We start from the raw sequence: 15,239 nt of genomic DNA on the forward strand, positions 1-15,239 counted from the left end.
ATATTATCACTTATTTTCAGATAAATCTTATTATAATTTTGTCAAATCACTTTTTCCCCCTCCTCAAAACAAATTAATAAATACCATCTTGGAATCACGTTAAGAGTTCATAAAAATGGGATAGAAGAGTAAAATATTTATTATAATGAATTTTTGTATCCAAGAATAAGACATGGATTTCCATTTTCAAATTTTCTATTATTCCCCTCAATAGAGTGTTACAGCTTTTATCATACAAATTCTGTGTGTTATTTATTAAACTTAATGTATAAAGATTTATCTTTTTATTACCTTTGTAAGCAGGTTTGTTTTCCTTCCATTTTTCAAATTGATTACTGTGTTTTAAAGTAAAGTTAACTGGATTTTGTATTTGGGTTTTTCAGATACTATTATCTGCAAGTAATTTCTACTCTTCCTCTCCAATATTTGATGCTTCTTTCTTTTAATAATTTATAATTTCTTAAAACATGACCCACTTTACCACTAGTTTTGCAAATTTATATGTTAATACTTTTTATTAATTTTTCTGAATCTGTGGTTATGTCCCTTTTTCATTTGTAACTCAATGAATTGAAGTTTAAATGGCCCTACTCACTACAGTAAATAGTAAAGTTACTCTTTCCTCAATATTATGATCTTTGAAGTTAGAAAATGCTTCCATGCAGTTAATTTGTATGTTTTATCCTGCTTTTTTAAAAACTCCTTTAATAAAAAGTCTATTGTATCAGCTTTCTAAAGTAACCTTACTAGGAAGTCACTTATTAGCTTTCTTCTAAATTACATAATTTTAGTTTTTTGATATAGCCTCATAGAATACAGTTTTCTAGAATCTTTATATCCTCTTTTGGAACTTCTTCAAGAGATCTAACATTTTTGTCTAAATTCTTAAGGAACCTTAGTCACAGTTACATTGCTTGCCTTTAATAAATAATAGGCTAGCCTGATACACATTTTAAGTAGCCAGAGTAATTCTATTTTCAGAGCACATTATATTGAGAATATTGTCTATTTTGTTTATGTAGTTAACTTTATATTTTGTGAGACAAAGAACTGTTAATCACGTCATATATAGACAATGTTTCAGCAGTTTTAAAAAAGAAAGTCTATTCCATGGGCTGATCTGGGTTTCCTGTCTTTCCAGAAATAATTTGCTTCCTAATTTTGAATGAATTATGAGATTGGCAAAGAAACGCATGTTTGTAAGGCAGATGTGACAATTATAGGGAAGAGGCAAGGTGGGAGCTAAGAGTAGTTTATATGATGCATATGTTTAAATATGTATTAGTGTTTACATGTGATTTTGTACAGATATGATCAAATACTAATCTGTTTTCCAAGACAGAATGAATGTGATTGTTTAATACTAACTTCAATAGGTTTCACTTCAGTTCAGTTCAGTCACTCAGTCGTGTCCGACTCTTTGCAACCCCGTGAACCGCAGCACGCCAGGCCTCCCTGTCCATCACCAACTCCCAGAGTTTACCCAAACTCATGTCCCTTGAGTCGGTGATGCCATCCAACCATCTCATCCTCTGTCGTCCCCTTCTCCTCCTACCCTCAGTCTTTCCCAGCATCAGGGTCTTTTCACTTAAACTTTGTAAAATAACAATATCTTCTAAAACTAGCATTAAACACCAGTATAGCTGCAGTTGAGTAATCTTGAATAAGGTAGTACAAAAGGCACTTTTTAAGAAGGAGTAGCAATGATTTTGTAAATATTCAACTTTCTGACAATATGTTTAATGTGTAAGTGTGTTAATGAATTTGCCCCCCTGAGAACGGTTTTTAGAGGATCAGTTAAGCATTATTTGCATTAGAATAGGATATTATCAATTTCCTCATTCTCTCACCTTTCTTTTTTAGGTCATGGAGAATGGAAGATTTGCAAAATACAAATATTTTACCCATGTCATGATCAATAAGACAGACATGTTAATGATTACCAAAAGGTAACCTTTCTCTAGTATAATTTGATAACAGGTTAACTGACAATCACTCATGAAGTGAAGCAGTTGTTATTCACATCTTATTCCACATATTTAACACTGATTCATAGTAACTATGAAGCTTCCCTGGTGGCTCAGACAGTTAAAAAAATCTGCCTGTAATGCAGGAGACCTGGTTTCGATCCCTAGATCAGGAAAATCACATGGAGAAGGGAATGGTAACCCACTCCATTACTCTTGCCTGGAGAATCTCATGGACAGAAGAGCCTGGTGGGCTACCGTCCATAGAGTCGCAAAGAGTCAGATGCGACTAACACCTCACTTCATAGTAACTGTGATTCTCTTGCTCTGCATGCCTCGTGCCTAAAAGTAGCTGAGGAGGAGAAATAGAAAATCTAAATAGAAAGGGGTGGCCTACTGACTGATGCAAGTTTGTCCACTGCCAAAAGGGTGAATTTATATAAGCATCTTGTTGGTTTAAGTTGATTATTGAACTTAGCAATCATGTTTAATGTTTTTAATCCTAATAATTTCTGAGCCCCAAATTTATAGCACTATCTGAATTTTCTTGTTTAAAGAGTAACAGAGAGTAGAAAACTCAGAGTATTTAGAAGGTATAGATGTGAGAGCCAATATTCTTTCCATCTCAGATGCTAGTCCCTCTTTTCCTTGGGGCAACTCCTTTTGTTTGTTTTGTGTCCTTGAAATTGTCTATGCCTGTGCAGGCAAACATCTGCCCCTAAAAGCATGTGTCTGCCTGTGTAGGTGTGTTGGTGGCTGTTGTTCAGTTGCTAAGCCATGTTGATTCTTTGTGACCCCATGGACTGCAGCATGCCAGGCTCCTCTGTGCTTACTATCTCCAGGAGTTTGCCCAAATTCATGTCCATTGAGTTCGTGATGCCATCTAACCATCTTACCCCTGCCACCTCCTTTTCTTTTTGCCTTCCATCTTTCCCAGCATCCGAATCTTTTCCAGTGAGTCAGCTCTTTGCATCAGCCAAAAGTTTGGAGCTTTAGTTTCAGCATCAATCCTTCTAGTGAATGTTTAGGGTTGATTTCCTTTAGGTTTGATTGTTTTCTCCGGCACCACAATCTGAAATATATCAAGTTTTCGGCACTCAGCCTTTTTTCATGGTCCAACTCTCACATCCGTCCATGACCATAGCTTTGACTATATTGACTTTTGTTGGCAGAGTGATGTCTCTGCTTTTTAATACGCTGTCTAAGTTTGTCATAGCTTTCATTCCAAGGAGCAAGCATCTTTTAATTTCTGTAGTCACCATCTGTACTGATTCTGGAGCCCCCAAAAATAAAATCTGCCGCTGCTTCCACTTTTTCCCCTCCTATTTGCCATGAAGTGATGTGACCGTATGCCCTTATCTTAGTTTTTTGTATAGGCATACACATACATATTTTAATGTAAATGGGAATCTATTATAATACCATTCTGTACCTTAATTCTTTACTTAAGGCCTATGTCTTAAAGAGTACTCCATGTCAGCATATGGGGATCTTTCTTAATTTGTAAATGACTGCCTAGTATTCATTTAGAAATATATACTATAATGTACACCTAAGTTTCTGAACTTTTATATTTAAAAACCAGTGGTTCAGTCATTCTTGTTCATAGCAGCATTCAGTCATGTTTTATTAATCCTTCTCCCCATTGACTAAGGGAAGGGTGACTCATCAGAGTTAAAACAAGAGTCATTTACAAAGTTTATTATTTCCACATCTTCCAACATTTTAGAAATAACTTTCTTCTCAACATAGTGGACCTCTTTAAATGTGGTCATATAAACCTTGACAGTAAGTGTAATGAGTTATTTGATTGAAAAATGATATTTATACTTAGGATGTACTTTCCAAGTTTTGCACTTGAAGATAAAGGATCTTTGAATCAGGAGAGGAAATACTAAATATCTGCAATAAAATTAGCCTAGCTTTGGTTTTTCACATGGTTGTAGATATTCTGGAGGACCAGTGGGTCTATTTCAACAGTCTCTATAATCCAATTGGTGAAAGACGGGATCAGAGACAGAAGATGGAGATGAAAGAAATAAATCTTGATTAGCTGTCTTTTTTTTTTTTCCATTCTAGCCATGTATCAGCTGTTTCTTTAACTCAGTCCCTTAACTTAAAGTATATGCCACTTAGAGAAACCTCTGATTGTACCTACAATTGATATATCAGCCAGAAAGATGACTCGGGGAAGAAAGGCCTTTGAAGGAAGAATTAAATAGAATTATTATAAATGGAATTATTTGCATCTCTTGATTTCTTTCCTCAAAATAATTGGGGGAGAACAAGAATTACTTTTAAAAACCTCTTTCTGATAAAGTTTGGTAAATATATTTTATGGAGCCTTAGCAACAAAAGCATTTTTTTCTAGAGCACTAATTCCATGGAAGTTCTCCAAAATATTGCTTGGTAACTGGTTCTCTTAACTTTTTCCTATTTCTTAAAAAAATTCTAATATATTTCACTTTATAAGTACTTTATTTTTTCTAATATAAGTATGTCATTCTATACATTTCCTAGTGAACATTGCTACAGATTTCATGTTTTCATTCTTATTTAGTTCAGTTATTTTCTAATTTTCTTTGAGATTCTTTGACCCATGTATTTATTTTTTTGGAAGTACTCTGTTAAGTAAACATTTGGAAGTGTCCTTATTTCTGTTACTTATTTTCTAGTTTAATTTCATTAAACATACTGAGAACATATTTTGTTTTATTTCAGTTTCCTTAAATTCATTTTAGTCTTTTATGACCTCGATTGTGGTGTCTCTTAGTGAATGTTCTACATGCCCTTGCAAAAAATGTGTATACTGCTTTATTATATTATTGGATGTAAATTCTTCAGTTTTTAAAGTAGATTCTTCTCTTTCTTTTTGAGTGGTGTATTGTTTGTAACCAAAGGAACATTTGGACAGCTTACTTGTGAGTGGCAGTATAGCTTTGATGAGTTTACCAAAGAACCATTCATTGTTCATGAGAGAAGACTGCGCATCGAAGCAAAGGTATGTTGAATAGAATTTTTTTTAATACTTAGAGCTGAAAACAACACATTAAAATAGTCTTGACGTCTGTAATGTTTCTACTTCTTTTATAGATGTTGCTTTATCTTTGTATGGTTTTTCTTTGCACCTGCTGTCTTACTCAGGCTTAAAGAAAAGAAACTTGGGCCAAGAAGAAATGCACTTTTGTTCTCTCACATTGACAACGTTTGTGGGCCCTCATTTCATACTCAGTAGCAGAGCTGTACCTTCTTCGTTGCTATCTAAGGCACTAAAGTGGGATATTTGTATACCTCAGAATCCCTGGCAGTTGCTGCAGAATATTTTTCCCTGAAATGCTCACTAAAAGACACTTGAGAAGTTTTCACTCTAACAGCCTGTTATCAATAGTTCTTTTATCTTTTTATAGATATTATCTTCCTAATTCAGTTGTAATCTTCTTGAATGCAGAGACCATTTCTTTGATTTGTAGCAGCTAGTGCAGTACCTGGTACTTGGATGTTGATATAAAATACAGAAAATTGCTAGTCATTTGGTAAATCATCAAGAGTCTCAATATCCACTGTAAGTTGTATTGACTGCTCTCAGTACTATAGGTGATAGAAAGAAATATAATATATTTGACCCCAAGGTATTTACTAGATACCTATGTGGAGGGCCACTTGGCAGTGGCTGTATTAATCCAGAAATATGTGATTCAGGCCAAGTTAGTTTTGTTCATTGTTATTTGTGGTTTTGTTTGGTTTTGAGGGTTTTAATTAGTTCATATAACTGAGAAGTCCAAGTCTATATCTTGTGACTTAATTATGCCCTAATGACATCATTAGCATTTATTCTCTTCCATTCCTCTCCTCCTCCATTTTGTCCATTCCTCCCGCCCCCATCTCTAGGTTCTACTTTCTTCAGTGTGGACTTCATTCTCAACCAGTCTGTCCTTTGGTGACACTGTGACCAGAAGTTCCAGGCTCATATCCTACTAGCTCAGCACAATGAAAGCTTCTCAGTGGTCTCACTGGGCCACCTTTGATCACTTGCTTATTCCTAAACCAATCACATTAGCCAGTTGCCCAGGGGAGGTCACAGAATGAGTATGGTGCTACCAAGAAGGAAAGGTCAGCTCTATATGAAGTTTTGGCAGTAAGAGATGGTGAGAAGTAGTTACCCAGAGGCGATTCAAGAAATCGTTACTGGAAGAAGGGGCATTGGACACGGGCAAAAACAACAGAGTTCCTCTAGGCTAGCCTACAGAACAGAACTGTGCCTAGGTCCTATGCTTAACTAGTGAAGACCATTAGTTCAATCTTACAATTCGTTTCAGATATGGGGCAGCTCTTAAGTAGACTGGATGTTAGTTTTTGAGCATCTTAGACCAATTTACCCACTGAGAATTTCTCTGATTCACTCAAAAAACGAAAGACCCTGTGGCCACTTAATGAAATAATGAGTAGCCCCAAGTCAGTAGGTGAGTAGGTGCCCAATATGCTACTGGAGATCAGTAGAGAACTAATTCCAGAAAGAATAAAGAGATGGAGCCAAAGCAAAAACAACACCCAGTTATGGATATGACTGGTGATGGAAGTAAAGTACGATGCTGTAAAGAGCAATATTACATAGGAACCTGGAATGTTAGGTCCATGAATCAAGGCAAATCGGAAGTGGTCAAACATGATGGCAAGGGTGAACATCGATATTTTAGGAATAAGCGAACTGATATGGACTGGAATGGGTGAATTTAACTCAAATGACCATTATATCTACTACTATGGGCAAGAATCCCTTAGAAGAAATGGAGTAGTCCTCATAGTCAACAGAAGAGTTTGAAATGCAGTACTTGGATGCATTCTCAAAAATGACAGAATGATTTCTGTTCATTTCCAAGACAAACCATTGAATATTGCGGTAATCCAAATCTATGCCCTGACCAGTAATGCTGAAGAAGCTGAAGTTGAACAGTTCTGTGAAGACGTACAAGATCATCTAGAAAGAAAGAAAGTGAAGTCGCTCAGTCGTGTCCAACTCTGCGACCCCATGGACTGTAGACTGCCAGGCTTCTCTGTCCATGGGATTCTCCAGGCAAGAATCCTGGAGTGGGTTGCCATTTCCTTCTCCAGGGGATCTTCCCAACCCAGGGATCAAACCCGGGTCTCCCGCATTGCAGGCAGACACTTTATCCTCTGAGCCACCAGGGAAGCCCCAACAAGATCATCTAGAACTAACACCCAAAAAAGATGTCATTTTCATTATAGGGGGCTGGAATGCAAAAGTGGGAAGTCAAGAAATACCTGCAGTAATGGGCAAATTTGACCTTGGAGTACAGAATAAAGCAGGGCAAAGGCTAAAAGAGTTTTGCCAAGAGAATGCACTGGTCATAGCAAGCACCTTCTTCCAACAACACAAGAGAAGACTACACATGGACATCACCAGATGGTCAATACTGAAATCATATTGATTATATTCTTTGCAGCCAAAGATGGAGAAGCTCTATGTAGTCAGCAAAAACAAGACCAGGAGCTGACTGTGGCTCAGATCATGAACTCCTTACTGCTAAATTCAGACTTAAATTGAAGAAAGTAGGGAAAATCACTAGACCATTCAGGTATGACCTAAATAAAGTCCCTTATGACTATACAGTGGAAGTGACAGATGGATTCAAGGGATTAGACCTGATGGATAGAGTACCTGAAGAACTATGGACAGAGGTTTGTAACATTTTACAGAAGGCAGTAATCAAGACCATTCCCAAGAAAAAGAAATGCAAAAAGGCAAAATGGTTGTCTGACAAGGCCTTACAAACAGCTAGGAAAAGAAGAGAAGCTAAAGGCAAAGGAGAAAAGGAAAGATATACCCATGTGAATGCAGAGTTCCAAAGAATAGCAAAGAGAGAGAAGAAAGCCTTCCTCAGTGATCAGTGCAAAGAAATAGAGGAAAACAATAGAATGGGAAAGACTAGAGATAAGAAAATGAGAGATACCAAGGGAACTTTTCATGCAAAGATGGGCTCAATAAAGGACAGAAATGGTAGGGACCTAACAGAAGCAGAAGATATTAAGAACAGGTGGCAAGAATACACAGAAGAACTATACAAAAAAGATCTTCATGACCCAGATAATCACGATGGTGTGATCACTCACTTAGAGCCAGACATCCTGGAATGTGAAGTAAAGTGGGCCTTAGGAAGCATCACTATGAACAAAGCTAGTGGAGGTGATGGCATTCCAATTGAGCTGTTTCAAAAACTAAAAGATGATGCTGTGAAAGTGCTGCACTCAATATGCCAGCAAATTTGGAAAACTCGGCAGTGGCCACAGGACTGGAAAAGGTCAGTTTTCATTCCAATCCCAAAGAAAGGCAATGCCAAAGAATGCTCAAACTACCATACAGTTGCACTCATCTCACACGTTAGCAAAGTGATGCTCAAAATTCTCCAAGCCAGGCTTCAGCAGTATGTGAACCATGAACTTCCAGATGTTCAAGCTGGTTTTAGAATAGGCAGAGGAACCAGAGATCAAATTGCCAACATCTGCTGGATCATCGAAAAAGCAAGAGTTCCAGAAAAACATCTATTTCTGCTTTATTGACTATGCCAAATCCTTGACTGTGTGGATCACAACAAACTGTGGAAAAGTCTTAAAGAAATGGGCATACCAGACCACCTGACCTGCTTCCTGAGAAATCTATATGCAGGTCAAGAAGCAACAATTAGAACTGGACATGGTACAACAGACTGGTTCCAAATCGGGAAAGGAGTAATCAAGGCTATATATTGTCGCCCTGCTTATTTAACTTATATGCAGAATATATCATGAGAAATGCTGGACTGGATGAAGCACAAGCTGGAATCAAGATTGCTGGGAGAAATATTAATAACCTCAGGTATGCAGATGACCACCCTTATGGCAGAAAGCGAAGAAGAACTAAAGAGACTTCATGAAAGTGAAAAGTTGGCTTAAAACTCAACATTCAGAAAACTAAGATCATGGCATCTGGTCCCATCACTTCATGGCAAATAGATGGGGAAACAGTGGAGACAGTGACAGAATTTACTTTTTGGGCTCCAAAATCACTGCAGATGGTGATTGCAGCCATGAAATTAAAAGACGCTCCTTGGAAGAAAAGTTGTGACCAATCTAGACAGCTTATTAAAAAGCAGAGACATTACTTTGCCAACAAAGATCCGTCTAGACAAAACTATGGTTTTTCCAGCAGTCATGTATAGATGTGAGAGTTAGACTATAGAGATAGCTGAGCGCTGAAGAATTGATGCTTTGAACTGTGGTGTTGGAGAAGACTCCTGAGAATCCCTTGGACTGCAAGGAGATCCATCCAGTCCATCTTAACGGAAATTAGCTCTGAATATTCATAGGAAGGACTGATGTTGAAGCTGAAACTCCAATACTTGTCCACCTGATGTGAAGAACTGAGTCATTTGAAACGACCCTGATGCTGGGAAAGATTGAAGGCAGAAGGAGATGTGACAGGATGAGATGGTTGGGAGGCATCACCGACTCAATAGACATGAGCTTGAGTAAACTCCAGAGTTGGTAATGGACAGGGAGGCCTGGCATGCTGCAGTCCATGGGGTTGCAAAGAGTTGGACACGACTGAGCGACTGACCTGAGTAGCTATTAGGCTCTGCTTTAGCCCATATTGTGTTTTTTGGAGCTTTTTTTTTTTTTTAATCTACAAAGATAAACTTATCTCCTTGATTTCTACCTCTTCCACCTCTCCCTAAGACCTAATATTAGCAATCATCCTTTTTTTTTAAAATAGAAGAATCTGATTTCTTCTGAAGTCTGGATACACCTGTTTAGTCTAATTACTTGTAGAAATTGTTAGACTAGTAATATACTGCTTCTTTTATGTCTTTACCCATGGTTAATAGAAGTAATCACCACTCCTCTCTCTTCTTAATAATTCCATTCTGTTTGTCCCTCTAATACTCAACATCCACCACCATCCAACAGTTCTCCCACAAGCACTGAACAGAATACTAAAAGAGTGAAAAATAATTGGAGAACAGTCATATAACACCCACTGTGATTTCTTTGATTCTGAAGCTACATTTTTATTGCATTCTTTAAATAAAAAGAATTGCATTGGTTTAAAATGTCAAGTTACAGAAACAGAAACACACTTGCACATACTTACGCACCGCGTGTATGTGTATTCACACACGTGTGCATTGTTTTTCAGCTGAAAATTATCAGGAATCCATGGCCAGAAATCAAGAACTATCTGAGAGAGGGAAGACAGTGGCACCGCTTCTAGATTCATCTCCTTCCTATCCTCTGTGCCAGCCTTTTATGGCTTTATAAAGCAATTGAAATCTCACCTAAAATTTTTTGTCTTAGGTTTAGTGATAATGGATGGGTTAGAATTTAGTCTTTTTTTGTTGGTTTGTATTTGATTCTTGTTGATTTCTCATCCTTGGCTTTTTTTTTTAAATGACATTTCTTTATTTGTATTTCTGCAACTAGATTTCCATTTTAATGAAGTACTTACTCTGTTTATAGGAACGGGTGAAGTCTGTATTCCATGCCAAAGAGTTTGGAAAAATAGTTAACTTCAGAACCCCAGAGGATGCAAGGGTAAATATAGTCAACCTTTTACTTAAACACATAGCAGCTTCTCATTTCAAAGCTGTGTAAGTTGTATTGATATTAGTCTTTAAGGCAGATAAGTTGTGTTAGTTTTTCAATTTTATGTTGTGTTTTGATGATTTTAATGTATGTAACTGTAATATTTCCCCCCAAATTATTTTTTCATTAGATTGAATTCACACACCTACTTGTTTTTAAAATCAAATTGGTCTCTTATTTTAAATCTTTACTGTAATACTTTGCAGGAGGAAAAAAGCCAACAAACAAATTAACTCACTCTAATGCTCATCGACCAGCCCCAGCAGTGAGAGTATAGCGCCGCACTGTTCATTTCTCTTCTGTGGGGCTGCATTGGTTTTTTCCTTTAGTTACTGGAGCCTGGCACAAGGGGAGAGGAGCCATGCCTGTAGTCAGGAAATCTGATCTTTAGATACTGATTCTGTTCCTTCCTGACTGTAGGACCTCGGGGAAGACAGTTAACCTCAGTTTTCTCAAAATGTGAATTAGGTGAATTGAAAAGCCCTCCACATACTTCAGGGATTATGGCAATTAAAAGTATATGCACTGTCAAGAAAAGGAAGGCTGAATTGATTATCTACCTCATTGGTCACAACTTAGATGCTATTCCTGATGCTAAATTGTGCTCACTGGCTTGTGAAACTTAGAAGTAAGAACACGTGGCTTCTTTGCTGAATCCCTGGGCCTCTGGCCTCTCTGTGTTGGTCCTGGCTGGTTATGCCTATTGACCAGTTCACTTCTTAAACCTGGAGGTCAAAGCAGGAACCTCTCTCACCCATATATGTGTGCCTTGTATCATTTAGCAAGTGCTGAGCCATTTTCTATCTAGACATTGTGATATAAGGTAACATTGACATACTGACAATAGAAAACTGAAAAGGGGACAAGTTACGAAGAAAGAATGATAAAGTGACTAGAGCCTCAGTATGCATGTTGCCTGGAACAGGGAGACAGTGTAAAGCATGATGATAATATGACTTGCAGGCCATCTTCTTTATGTTGCTGAAGGGGACATTACCTTCAGTTTCTCTGGAATAAGTTTTCCATTTAATCTCTGTCACCATATTATTTTATCTCAAAGTTCTTTTTAATCTCCCTGCATCCAGAAGAAGCTACTGAGCCTAGTTCTCTTTCTCTACTTATCTTAGAGCTGTTCCCACTAGGTTCTTTTAAATAAAAAAAGCACAAATATATCTGCTTAAGATTTTCATGTTATCACTGACTCCATGGCTTTTATTTGTCATATAGGCCAAATGATAATAGACTTTATCAGCAGAAAGTTTCCCATTTCATTTGCATTTTGAAATTTCAGATCCTTTGAAAATAGAAAAATACATCATGAAAGCACCTATTAATATGCTCAAGAATGTTGCTCTGCTACTACTTACTGTAGAATTATATGTATTATTCCTACTCAGTCAGAACCCAACATATAGAATGATGAAGGCTTGTGATACAGAATTGGCATAGGTTGGCAGGAATTCTGCCTAGATGATTTTTACACTATGCCAGAGTTATTCAATCCAGCTGTCAAATTACCCTTCTCTCTCAGGATGGTTCATTTTACTTTTATTATTCTGAAGATGAACATCTAAGTCCAAAGACCTTAGAATAGTATTATTACTACTGTTAAATCAAACCCAGTACCGTTGTTCCTGAGTCACTTGGACTATTTAAGTGAATGAATGATCTCTCCTACATAGTGAATTTAGTTCTTGGCTATATCTGTATACTCCTGACTAAACTGGAAGATAGCTTCTAGATTTTCACTCATTACATTTTATCATTGCAAATTCACTGAAGTTAAGTAAATGTTGCTTCATTTCCCCACAACAGTGGATCCTCAGAAAGCTAGAAGAAGCAAGAGAACCTTCCCCGAACCTCTGACAGAGACCACTGCCTGAAGACATACAGCAATAAATCATTACAGTTTCTACCTTGTACCTTCCAAAACCTGTTTGGGAAGTGTAGTACAGAAGTAACTTCAAGTACTTTTTTAAAAAATTCAGAATCAAGTAAAACAGCTACATGATTCAACTATTTCAACTCTTTGGGGATCCATTTGGTTTTCTAACTCGAAATCATGCATCTGGTTAAATTCTGATTACTTTATAAAAGAAGTGTTTCTTTTATGAATCTTAAGTATTTGCTCCAGGTGATTCTCTATAATGGTGGAGAAATTGCCCATATTTAGCCTAAATTTAATGGAGCTAAATTGAATATTCCTAGTTCACATTTTAAAGTTGTATCATGCTGTCAGACTCCCTGAATGAATGATGAATAGATGATGAAATCAGACATTGCCTTAGTGCTATCAAGATAACTTTGGTGGTAGTTTCTTTAGAAACATGAAGTTCATTTTACAGATAAATATTTTAGTATGATTTTCCTTATTTTTTTAAATAAAGGGTAGACTTAAATTACTATTTGAAGTACATAGCATGACTATGAAAAATAATCTTTTTTATTTTATATGATACAAATTGACAAATACCCCTTCAAGCCTCATCTTAAGAAAGGCTTGAAGAATTGAGTGTCATACCTGAACAGGGAAAGTCCCTCTCAAAACTTTAAAGCCTTAGAAATACTTCCTCAAGCCAGCATCTTGAGATCTACTTGGTTTACCAAGGTTATATTTTTAATAGATTTAATAGATTGCTGACCTTAAAGGAAAATTCCTGAGACCTTAACAATACCAGCTTCCTATTCACTGGTAGTATGAAATAAAATTTTACTGTCTTAATACAAGTTATGCTTCAGAACGGATAGCCCGTCTCTGTACAAATATAGGATAAATATGTTTACCCTAAAATCTAACCCAGTAACCTATTCTGTTGGCAATAAATTGAGAATTTCTGGTTTGCTTTGTCTTATTCAAATGAGAATCACTCTTTCTAAGTGTGTAGCTCATCCAAACAAGAACTATGGGCAGCAAATCAGTAAAAATGTCATGGGTGTTTTTTCCCTTGGTTTTTGCCCAAGATCCTTGTACCTTTATATTAATGAGAGTTTTCAAGTGAAAGAGGATAAATACATGATTGTAAACCATGAAGAGAACAATGCAGTATCTTATTTATTGAATAATAAGAGTATTTGATGCGTGTTGTACATGCCACCAAATTACTATAAACTTTTTAGAATTGGAGACTGTATAAGAAGTTAATGGTTGTGAAATTCTCATATTCCTCGAACCCTTGATTTGTTGTAAAAGCTAAAATAAACAGCATGCCAGACTGTAATTGTATTTCTTCCTGACCAAATATTGCTACTAAATACTACTGATTTTCCTCTGATTATAAAAACACGTTGTTTATTAATAATAGTTCCTTCAGGATTTTTTTTTCTTTGATGAACATAAATTTAATCACAAGATGACAAGTTTCAAATCTCATGATAGTGCATGTTCCCTTGGATGGCCTTTGTTCAAAGTAACATATACTTTTTGTTTTTTGCTGAGCTCTGCCAATTTTGCATACATTAGAATTAAACCTAAGAATAGAGGTAGTCAGAAATCTTTGATCGTCTGAAATGTTGCTTTACTGGAGTTCTAGTCAGTGTCATTAGCCAAGTGCCTCATTACCTACTCCAGTTTCATGGTTTTATTCTCAGAAAGAATAGAGACCCATCACTCTTTGGGTATCCAGTGATTAAGGGGAAAAGTCTTAATAGTGTAAGGAGAGAAATCCTTCTGGTATCCTCTGGAGGCCAGCCAGAGTGGGTCTTGTCATTAGTACACATGCAAAGCCAGTGTGCCCGTTTTTCCTGTTCCCGTGCCAATAAGAGCCTAGAAATATCTTTTCTTATTCTTTCTCCCCCCATCAGTCATCTGTCCATCAACACCTCCCATCCGTTCCTGTCTCTGGAATAGAAAGACCCACAATTTCAAGAGCAATAGTTTTATCAGTGGTCTTTGAAGCTTTTTTTCATCTAAAACAATATAAGTAAATCACTAGATAACGAGTCAGTCTTTTTGGCATAATATTTTACAATTTACAGTTATATGTTTGATTCTATAGTCTTTTGCTTGAATATTACAGAGTCCATAATCTTAATGGTATTTGAAAAGTAACCTACCTTGAATTATATTTTACTATGTTTAGTGGTTCTCAGCTTGCGAACTTTAAACTCGTCTTCGTTGTTGGGTAGTTGCTGTGGAAAGGGGTCCTGAGTATTCTGTCCTTCATCTCTGTTATGTGTGAGCTGTTGCCCTGTACCCTCCATGTATCCTGGTGTGTGATTATGTATGAAGCTGAAGGCAGAGTGTCTGTTCCTAGCCAACTCTCCTCCAGAAAGCTATAATCACTAAGCATAGCAACTTTAATTTCTGATACAAAAAGAAACTTGTAATTTCTTCACATTTACAAAATACTCTGTGAACCAAAGAGCATGTGCGCTTCTGCAGTGACTTCCCAACTACAATATGTATATTGGCTGCTCCTTCCCTGGTGTTAGCAAGCCCTTGGGATTTTTCCCAGGCTCACTTCAGTGCAACTGCATTATTTTCTGGTCCCTAAATAATCATGATTAGCTGTGGCAGTCCTTTCCTGTCCCTCTCTCCTCCATAATCCTAATCAATCCCAAAACTATGCTGTGGCCTCCAAAGAAGATTTTCTGAAACTTATTTGTCAATTCTATCATAATTATATCCGTCATTTT

General features: G+C 36.8%; 1 protein-coding gene across 2 annotated transcripts in view; it reads left to right on the forward strand.

Moving 5' to 3' along the window:
* Positions 1-13,822, forward strand: part of VPS13A (vacuolar protein sorting 13 homolog A) — a 253,920-nt gene extending 240,098 nt beyond the window's left edge. The window contains exons 69-72 of one of the 2 annotated variants that reach the window (XM_065908328.1): positions 1,864-1,949; positions 4,845-4,968; positions 10,479-10,553; positions 12,420-13,822. In XM_065908328.1, the coding sequence (XP_065764400.1) occupies positions 1,864-1,949; positions 4,845-4,968; positions 10,479-10,553; positions 12,420-12,470 (336 nt within the window). In that variant the 3' untranslated portion in view covers positions 12,471-13,822. Of the gene's footprint in view, positions 1-1,863; positions 1,950-4,844; positions 4,969-10,478; positions 10,554-12,419 lie in introns of those variants that run through there. The other variant, XR_010659536.1, reaches the window with a different exon arrangement.
* The last annotated feature ends 1,417 nt before the right edge of the window (positions 13,823-15,239 follow it).

The sequence above is a fragment of the Muntiacus reevesi genome, chromosome 17 (genome assembly GCF_963930625.1).
Source record: "Muntiacus reevesi chromosome 17, mMunRee1.1, whole genome shotgun sequence".
Taxonomy (NCBI): domain Eukaryota; kingdom Metazoa; phylum Chordata; class Mammalia; order Artiodactyla; family Cervidae; genus Muntiacus; species Muntiacus reevesi.